Source organism: Cynoglossus semilaevis, chromosome 14, assembly GCF_000523025.1.
Source record: "Cynoglossus semilaevis isolate Cse_v1.0 chromosome 14, Cse_v1.0, whole genome shotgun sequence".
NCBI lineage: Eukaryota > Metazoa > Chordata > Actinopteri > Pleuronectiformes > Cynoglossidae > Cynoglossus > Cynoglossus semilaevis.
In genome coordinates this window covers 16,836,434-16,846,522 of record NC_024320.1, presented here as the reverse complement: position 1 = coordinate 16,846,522, position 10,089 = coordinate 16,836,434, and the positions used below count along the sequence as shown (strand labels likewise).

The following is a 10,089-nucleotide window of genomic DNA, read 5'->3' as shown; positions in this document are numbered from 1 at the left end:
GTCCAGTAGGTGTCAATAATGCAAGGCAAGTGGAAATTGTGTAATTTTGACCTGCTGCGTTGTGTTTTTTTGTTTGTTTGTTTTTTTAAAGAAGGAAAGAGCTGTTCATACAAATATTGATCATGTTTGAATTTGTCTTCTGTTTTCTGACATTGTTTTCTTTAAGTCTGCGACAAAAAATTGACAATTAAAATCAGTAAAAGCCATTTTATTTTGCAGCTTCTTTGATGGAGGCACAGTTGTCCTAACTTTTTGCACAGTGCTGCATATTTTTATGCTTAGCTCGTCAAAAGACTGATTCATCTGTGGTGGAGCGCAGGCGGAGGAAGAGAATTCTTGAATCGTAAAAGCCATTTGTTTTTAATCACAGGCTGCAGTGACGAGCTAACAGAAACAACATGTAAATCCTGCTGATCTCTGTGGCAAATGAGCAAAAGGGTGCAGCTGACTGAAGCCAGTAAAAACTGTAGTGAGCTTGCAGAGAAACTGCAAGGTGAGCAAGGTGAAGGTGGAGTCCCTATGAAGCAGCTACATCTGCAGAAAGCGTGGTGTGTGTGGCTGCTGGAGTGGGTGGAGGAGATGGCAGGAAATGGTGCAGGTTGATTTTTTTTACCTCAGTGACGATCACTCTAAGGAAATCTTCCTGTTTTCACAGAACTACACAATGACCTATACCTAGGTCGTGTCAAGACCTTTGGTGTGTGTCATTTTTTCCCTTTTCGTTAGCAGAGGTTCTCAGCCACAGGGTCGTGGACCGGCCCCAGGCTGCGGCTCGTTTGTTATAGAGCCACAGAGAAAAAATAAATAACATTATTTAATTTGCTCTCAAATTTACCAGACTCTCTTCCAGTTACAAACACCTTTTTATACATGGCACTTCAAAATAAAAGACTTTGGAGAAATGTTATATATAAAAAAAGCTCCATTGAACAGACAGAAAACAAGCCATCTGCTTCCAAAATTTGAAAAAAGCGTGAATTTACAGTCCTGCTTAAACTGTGTTCGTATGACTTAATTTCTCTCTATGGTAAAAAAAAAAGTCTTAGAGAAGCCCCGTGTTCCAGTAGTAAGACCACACTAACATCTAAATCAGTTCACTGTGGTTAGAATCCCCTCACTCGGGCACCACCAGGTGTGTTTTGACCACAGTTAAGAATGAGATTTGAGTTTGAGGCAGAGATGTGTGAGAATCAGGTCACCACAGTAACAGGAAGACAGCAGAAGCCACGCTGTTCATGGTAAAACGTTTTATTGATCACAACGGACAAATGAAATGCTACGACATAAAAAAGCAAATAAAAAAAAATAAAATCATGCTTTTACAGTGTACAGCTGTGTCTAGTGCTGTTAGTGACGAAGTGAGTGCAATTAGTGGGAGAGGATTCTCAGAAGTGCCGCGGCACAGGTTTCTGAACGCCTTTGTTCCTCTTGCGATCTTGTGGTGCTCTGGGCTTGGTGTTGATGTAGTCGTTGTGAGAATCTGTGCTTCTCTGCTTCACCTGAAGGAAACCACAGTGAAGACACAACGCGTCATTGTAGGCCCAGCTCCCATCCGCAAAGACAGGAAAAACTGGGGACAATATTTACACATAAAAAAAGCCAGGTTTCATACAATTTAAACTCCCCATGTGAAAAACCTGTGATTAAAGTTTAATTTTATTTATTTATTCTAATTAAATTAAATTAAATTATTTAATTTAAACTTCACTTAAATTAATTTGATTTAATTTGAGTGAAGTTTGATGTAAGACTTTAAGTGAATATAGGAAAAAAGAAACAATAACAAAATTCTGTCTTTTTGGGAACGATAGTATTAACACTACAGTTCACAAAATAATCCTAATAAAATTTTTTGTGAAAACACCAACAGTCCTGTTTGCACCATCAACACAAGATGTGTGTGGTGTTTGGAGACAGAAACAAATATCAACAACAGTTTGATCAGCTCACACCCTCTTACAGTGATGATAAGGTTGAGGTTTCTACATAGGATTGGTGTCACGTGTTGGAAGCAAACAGCAGCTGCCAAAAAACTTTGCACTAAATGTTTGCAAAGCCTAACTCAGTCAATGGCATAAAAAAAAATCCCAGCAGCAACAGCTGAACTTCACGTCTCTCCATTTCCTGGCAGTTGTGTAACAGACTTATATTTAGCACCAGGCAGTTTGTTGTTGATTCTGAATTCTGCCAAATCTTAAGTTATCAGGAAGTTCCCGCTTTCGTGCAAGCACGTTTTATCAGATAAAAAATGAGAGAAATTATTTTTCTGCCTGAGACGGTTTTTCAGTGAATGAATGAATATGTGACAAAATGTAAATCCTGTTTCTGAAATATGGAATTATTTGTTGTCTTACCCACTGGACAACTGCAATGATGGTGAAAATGATGCTGTAGATGCTGAGCAGTACAACAAGAATAATCAACAGCAAGTCCAATCTGAATTGTGGGTCCTCCCCGCTGGGACGACTGTTCTCTTTGCACTTGCAGATATGCCCTGGAAAAAAGAAATCTTTCAGGAAAAATGTGTAAATGTGTTTCGAAATTCCACTGCAATGGTCTGTCCACTCACGACAAACATTTACCTTGAAGAACCTGGATCCTCACGTCACTCTGTACCGTTATCATGGGAGGAGGAAACTTTTTAGTGCCTTCACATCCATAGATGCCCTGGCTGCTGTCAGTCACTCCAGTCAGGAGAAAACTGACAGATTTCTCCTGCTGGTGCTTCTGGACCTGGATGTCAGCACTGGTTTTGGACAATTCACAGGTCAGCGTACTGTTACTGTGGATGCACGAAATGTTGGAGAGGTATTCTTGATCCTTAAAGAGTTTGAAGACCATCTCAGCAGCGGTGATGTTTGGGCACGGCACCAGTACAGGTGTGTTGCAGATTGAACAGAAACTTCTCAACTGAACTGGAGAAGAAGAACAAAGACCAAAATTAACCAGAGTTGGACTGGAATGGACTAAACCAAGGGTGTCCAACTCAAATTCACACTGGGACAAAGTCATGGGCCAAACTCAATATTTATTGAAAAATTGTCCATGTTTTCCCTTCTCTCCAGATCTGTAATGTAGAACTTTTTTATATGGAAACAAACTTTAGTTTTGCGTAAACATTGAATCTTGAACGACCAAAGCTTAATATTATAAACACACATCAGCGGTATTTGTTTCTTATTATGTCTCTGTATCTGTAGCCTTTTGAGTTCTATTTTATGTAAATATTTTTCTCACAGGCCAACAATAAAATAAAAACCCAAAATGTATGTGATAAAAGCTAATAGCTCACACACCTGTGATACTACAAATCCTACCAGTATATAGGGACTATATACTGACAGGCCAACTCTAGTTCACATTTGATATGATATCACAGCCCAAATAAAAATACACCGTGGGCTAAATTTTAAGTTTTTCCTACCTATAGTTTTTTCCTACCCGAGTTAACTGCGCATGTGTACATCGGCCAATTTGGCAGACAAGCCATAGTTTTCTGCTACCCGACCGTTAAACACGGTTAGTTTCTTGTATTTTTAACACTTTATATGACCAGTATGCAATGCATCGGTTTGACAGTCAAATTATTTCAACTTGCCACGTGCCTGAGATCGTGTCTGAAAGCAGTTTAAATAACTAATACTGCGAATTATCGTCCTTTTCATGTAGTTATAAAACTTGCTGGTGTAGCCTCCGAATTTTCCAGCTGTTTTAAAACTGTTCCTCACTCAATTCGCGTAATTTTCATAGTCATAAAACTTGCTCATCCGGCGAGTGTATTGAAAGCTTTTTTAAAAAAAAAAACAACGGAAAAAACAACCATTACCTTATTGTTGTGGATTGTCAACATGTTGAGTTACTGTTTCGTTTTACAGAAATGTTTCCACTTCCCTCCGTGTATCTGTATCTAACCATCCAGGTCTTCAGTGTGGCATAATAATCAATAATGACTGAAGTTGACATTATCAACAAAAGTAATAATAACAATAATAACAGTGGTTATTAGTCTTTTTTTAATTATAACAAACCATTTCCGCAGTCTTTGCCCAGGGATTTTGAAGCTTCTGACCAGCTGCAGCCAAGGACGATCACCAACATCCAGCAGACTCTCATCTCTACGTTTGTCGACATGAGCGCGAACCTGCCTCCAGCAGAATAGTTCTCCTCGTCGAACACACCATGAAGATCCTGATGCTGACTGGTTCAAGCACTGCAGAGAGGTTCTGCTTCTTTACTCTGACTCCATCAGCTCTGGTTCCTCATTCCTTTGAAGACTGCAGATCAAATCCTCTTTAGGTATGTAACAGATTCACCCCCACGGTCTTACAGTGACTGAAGTTCACATTGTCAGCAGAGTAAAACATCCTGTGAGAAAGAGAACACCTACTTATCTGAGGTTTCCGTTGTCTTCTGTTTGTGACTTTGTGTGATTTCTGCACTTCTTTGTTAGTTATGCAAAAAAAGAAGAAGAAAAAAGAAAATGCACCAACTACTCTCATCAAATTATGTATTTATCTGGTTTGATATATTATCTGCTGTGTAAGACATAGCTTTGGATGTTGTACGGTTAAAAAGAATCTTGGAGGTGAAGGAGAATTTACTAGCCTTTCCTGTGATGGGTCTCATAGTAGAACTATGAGACACACAAAGAACTTTTTATTTTGGGTTCATTTATAGAGGAGCTTCAAGCCTCTTTGCCTCTTGTAAGGTCAGAATTTTTGGCAAAGATTTGTACATTTTTTGTGCTTTGCGCTTTGACATTGTACGCTTATTAACCACATGACTTGATGCAACGGAATTACTAAAACAAGTCGATTGGACCGTTTTAAAGTGTGTTTTGTACTTAGTTACATTAACCACAATCACAACATTTATCTTGGTAAACATGTTTTAACTTATGTATAGTCTTACTGATCCACTCCAATAAAAAATTACAATATTACAATGTACTCGCATATTTTCTCAGGTATGTAGTAATCATTTTCTCTTCCCTTCTCTCCTTTAGAGGAGTACAGGAGAAAAGGGAAATTAAAAGCAAAAGCAAAAAAGTTACAAGTGCAACGTGGTCTTTAGACCAGTAGATGGCGACAAAGCATTTTTTCAGAAGCAGAAGTCAGTCTGACGCAAGCAAATGCTGCAAGTCATTAAAAACTATTTACTACGGTTGCTACTCATCACTCCTGCTACGATGCAGTGGAGACTAAACGTAGTAAGTCTGACTTCCTGTGTGTGCCGCACCAAGAGATGACCAGTTCTCAATGAAGTGAACTCTGTGATATCCCCACGTCTGGAATTCTGACTTAAATGAATGAAGTGGAACCAGCAGGTTCTTAGTCATGCCTCGTGTTTATAGGAATATCTTGCTTCCTAGTGTGGAATATGACCGCGTTTCTGTTTTTGGTTCGTTTTGATATCTATCCTTGATATGTATTGTATTTTTAAAATGATATTAGATTATTGAAAGATTAATCATCATTATTACCATTCTATAGGTGACGATGCTTATATTTATTATTATTTTACTGTTATGGCATTTTATCTTGTCCGACAATATTTAAAAGGTAGTGTCTGGTCTCCCCCCTCTTTGCTTTTCTTCTGTTGTGTCTCACCCATTTTTCACTTTCACCCATAGTAGCCATGACAGATGGCTTCACGCCTGGAGTTTGGATCTATCAGAGATTTTTTTTTTCTCAAAACGAAACAAAAATGCTTTTTCTAAACCAAATACTTTTAATAATTCCAATGTAATATTTATTCAATATGCCTTTCGTATATCATCCATTATTTTACTCTTGGGTTATCATTTTTAGTAAACATGGAGCAAAATATTATTGTTAGGCTTATTTTGTTTTATTTAAATAAACTACAAAAACAAAAAGAGTCATTGGCAGTGGAAACTAATCACCGTTGAATCACTGAATGCGAGTGGATTTGATTCATTTATTTAGGTTTATCCCTGCTTGTCACACCCTCATGTCCTCGCTGACTCAGGGTTGTGAAATTCCCCACGGTCGTTGAAGGCAGCGCAGTTGTTCTTGCTCTGGACAGGAAACAGCGGCAGCGTCAGCGGCGTTAACGGCGTGTCTCCTCCTCAGGAGAAGAATGGGAAAAGGCAGCTGGACTGTGTTTGTGGAGAAGAGGCAACGCGTGAAAACATGAGCACCGAGCTCACTGTTTTCGATTAGTTACATTTGGCTTAAGAAGGAAAAAAAAATTGTATCTCTTTATTTTTACCAGTTTATCCTCGTTTTTCCTGAGGGCAGCGGGGATATTTGTTCCCATTGGAGAACAGAGAGGAGAGCAGAGAAGAGGAGGGGAGGCTCTTTGTGTATTCCATTTTCACTGTAAGTGCCCTTTTTCATTCACGTGTTGTAATTCTTTCTGTTCTTTTTAACACAACTCAACTCAAAGAGGTTTTAAATACTAAGAGTAAAATGTCAGTTGTATGTGAGTGTAGCCTCCAGCAGCTGCTGGCCTCATTGTTATTTTGTCCTCGGGAAAGGACAGTGAGGATTTAAAGTCAGCAGTGAATGGCTTTGTGAATAGGTCTGTAAATGGGTGGTGGTTGTTTTTTCAGTATAAGTAGTGTGCTGCTGCTGCTGCTAGTGCTGCTGGTGGCTGTAAGTGTTCCCACCTATGCGGCCATTGAACGGTCTTTTTCTTGGTGGAGAAAGGGAATGCTGCGTTTGGGTTCACTGGGAGAAAGAAGTAAGACCAGCGTGACATTTAAATATTAGCCGGTTTGCGAACGTGTGCTTTTGCCCTTTTTGTTGATATCGGTCGAAGCTTGTGGCGCAAACCCAGTGTTTAATGCGTAAACGGTTCTTCTGTACATTGATATGAAATAGAAAAGGTATGTCTCCGCCCAGTTTAGCAGCAGGAGGCTCTCTGTCCCTGATCAGGGCCGAAGCCTTTTGTCGCTGTCATTATTTACATATCCACATAAAACACTCCCATTTAAAGTCTGTGCTAATAAAACACACGTTTGAATGTTGATTATAGTCAACGAGTCACAGTTAAGCTCTCCTGTAATCAGCAGGTTATGTTTAATTCCCCCTTTGTTGCATGACGTCGCCTACAGGCGGCACTAAATGACGACCGGTCACTTGACCATTTTCATTTTGATGCCAATTGACTGATCACCAAGCCCCGCCCACGAAAGTAGTTTTGTTTAGAACCAAACAGTCGAGACAAAGCAATTCTAACCCATAGGAAAATCTGCTATCAAAATAAAGTGACTTAACAAATTGAGTTCAGCTGTCGTTAAAAAAAACCCTCACCATTTTCTGATTTGTACATTTATGGTCTACAAACTGCTTGCAAAGAATCAAATAACATTACTGAAAGAAAGCTCTTTTTATAGTCAGGGTGGTGGCAGCGTCACACTTTTTTCTCTTAGGCAAAACTTGGGCTCCAGTAAATAATTTGTTGGTACAAAACCCTCCTGGTGACATGTAAGTAGCAAAGGATAAAGAAGAATTCCCCATAATGTATATTATTAAAAACATTTCTGAGCAATATTAAACTACCTTAGATATTTTTGGTTTGTTTGCATTTTGTAATACTAGAACAATATTTTTATGAGAATGTTTAATGACTGTAAAGAGTATTTTTAGACAATCAGATAAATTGACTAAAACAACCAATCCAAAAGGGTTAGGGCTACGTTTCCTCCTCTGGTGTATAGAGAAGGACCCTTCCTTGACCAAAGGGTTCAAAGGTCATGTACAGAGGACCCTGCCACTGTGTGATGAACTCACTAAACAGTTGCGGTCTGTGTTGGTTGTGCCAACTAGGCCACAAGGGGACATATTTGAACCATATCTCTTCCAAACAAACAAAATGTGTTGAGAATGAAGCACATTGCCCACCCTTCATTCCCTACAGTGGCCTTATAATAGACCTTCTGTCTCCTCAAGGCACGCTCGATTTGCATCCACAAAAGCACTCGACTAGAAGCACATCATTCTGGGAACTGAGACAGTGCAGCAACAGTGCGGCCCATTCGCTTACACTGCAGTTAATGGGTTGAAAATAACAACTGTCCTTCTGGTTGCCCTTTCGCTCCACAGGCAAATGCTAGTGTCTTCAAGTTTATGTTTTGAACAGAGGGAAGATGGCAGGAGTCGGGTTTCACTCACTGTCTAGTCAGAGATGCAGAAAGTATATACGATGCCCTGAGGAAAAAACAGTCATATGTTGTCTTTTGTTTGTCTGGGCTTTGTTAAACTGCGGCTGTGTTTGCTAATCGCTGTCCTATTTTAAAATAGTAACCATTCTGTCAACAGTCTGACTTTACTTCTAATTGTTGTTTCTTTAAGGGGGAGGTATTTTCGCAGATATTTCCCAATTAAATATTATAACACAGTCATTAAATCACAGTAAGTGTAATTTGTAAAGAGAATCTACACACAGTAGCAGTTCAGGGAGGGTTCAAAAATGTCTGAGTAGACTGACAGGTTCTCTGCTCCTGTTTAAAAGCTCATGTAAGGAATTTATCACTTTATCCCCCTCCTCCCGCCCCAAGACCGTAGAGCAAAGAGAGCCTTGGGATAGAAGATATATTTATATATTTTACACGCAAAATCGACTGTACCAGAAATGTGTTTTTATCATTTATCTGCGCCGTCTTGGTTTGCCAAATGTTGAAGAGAAAGAAAATCTGTTTTCTCCTCATTCTCTCTTACACTATGTATTTGTCTTTTTCTATGCATGATTTCTTTGTATGTAGTCGATTAGATGAGAAAAACAGTTGCATGCTTTGAAGGATGATCCAGACTGTGCACATCAAAGACTGTTCTTGAACGTATTACTTACTGTATGTCAGAATCCTATGCACTGCGCTCTTTCCTCCCATCATCAATTGTTTTTGCAAGAGTTTCGTCTGATCTCTGCCCATTTATCCCCTGACCCTCCCTTGTCACTGGGCTCACGACTCTGGCTCCCTGAAAGAAGCACAGATGAGAGGCTGGGGGCGATGGCAGTGGTGATGATCGGTGTGAGCTCGCAGGTCGTGTTACAGCCACAGGTGCAGGTGGGAGCACACGGGAGATGGCACTTCAAACACCCCACTGTTGCAGAGCTAAAGGGGACAGGGCAACCTGATACAGTCACACTGATGAGAGGTGCTCCAGTTTGGAGACTGGAGAACACAGACAGGCCACCAGCTGCAGCGGAGCTTGGCTGCAGGGTAGAGATAATGATACCACACCATGGTGCGTCTCCGTAAAACAACATTCTCGCCTCATATTATCTTGCCATTCAGTGGCACAAAAATAGCTTTATTTAAAGATTTATTACGTAAAATAGACAGGATTGTTGTGTGAGCTGATCCTGACCCTTCCTCATTTACTATATTGGTAGAATCCTTTTAAATACTGCCACCTAATGCCCCCCCCCCCCCCCCCCACCTCCCCACAATGTTCTGTAACTCAGAAAGTACAGAAAATGGCAAACTACCTTGTAAAAGGACTCCTCGGTTCATGTAGCCAATGGTCATTGTATGCAGGTGCAGGTTCAAGAGAATAAACAGACTTTTATTTTTTTTGAAAACAAAAAACTGGGCAGTTATCTGGAAGCCAAAGGATATGATCCCCTTTAAGACAGACTACAGAAATAACACTCTGGCTGTTAATATGGAATAAGTTGAGGCCACCAGCTGCATCAGCTCTTGGCTCCATCATGTTATGGGTGTGTTATGTGGTATGTGCGTGTGTGCGAGGGAAAGTGGCTGCTCCACCTTGGTGTGTCACAAGCACATGCTCGCGTTTGTATAGCGCCTTGTTCTGGTCACATTTTACTGACCTTTGGTAGCAGCTGCCCCTGCCATTTGGAAACAAAGACAAATGTTTCCCCGGCTCGTCTGTGGCCTCCACAACCTCCCCTTTTCTAGATCACGGCTTGCTCTTCCTGTTGCCCTTCTCCTACATATTTATAAATCCATATCAACACCCTCCATGGTAGTAAATCAATTGTTGGAGACTTTGTTTTTGAAGGATGATAAGAAGGTTAAGAATGCAGCTTGAATCCACATCTCTGACTCCACTGCTGATTAGAGGAGGCAGAAGGAGGACAGCCAACATGATCTGG

At 40.2% G+C, this 10,089-nt stretch overlaps 2 protein-coding genes across 3 annotated transcripts in view; one reads left to right on the top strand and one right to left on the bottom strand.

Annotated features, from left to right (window-relative positions):
• Window positions 1–1,232: 1,232 nt before the first annotated feature.
• On the bottom strand, window positions 1,233–4,357 carry si:dkey-1h24.6 (CD28 molecule). Of its 2 annotated transcripts, none has more exons than XM_008325487.3 (4): window positions 4,029–4,357; window positions 2,583–2,915; window positions 2,355–2,509; window positions 1,233–1,499 (listed from the first exon to the last, which is right to left on the bottom strand). In XM_008325487.3, exons 1-4 carry the CDS (start codon window positions 4,129–4,131, stop codon window positions 1,386–1,388), a joined length of 705 nt encoding a protein of 234 aa, XP_008323709.1. In that variant the 5' UTR covers window positions 4,132–4,357; the 3' UTR covers window positions 1,233–1,385.
• Window positions 4,358–5,841: 1,484 nt separating this feature from the next.
• LOC103389892 (ras-associated and pleckstrin homology domains-containing protein 1-like) overlaps window positions 5,842–10,089 on the top strand; it is a 25,019-nt gene continuing 20,771 nt past the window's right edge. The window contains exon 1 of the mRNA XM_025062049.1: window positions 5,842–6,344. The gene's annotated coding sequence lies outside the window, so the exon portion shown is untranslated. The remainder of the gene's footprint in view (window positions 6,345–10,089) is intronic.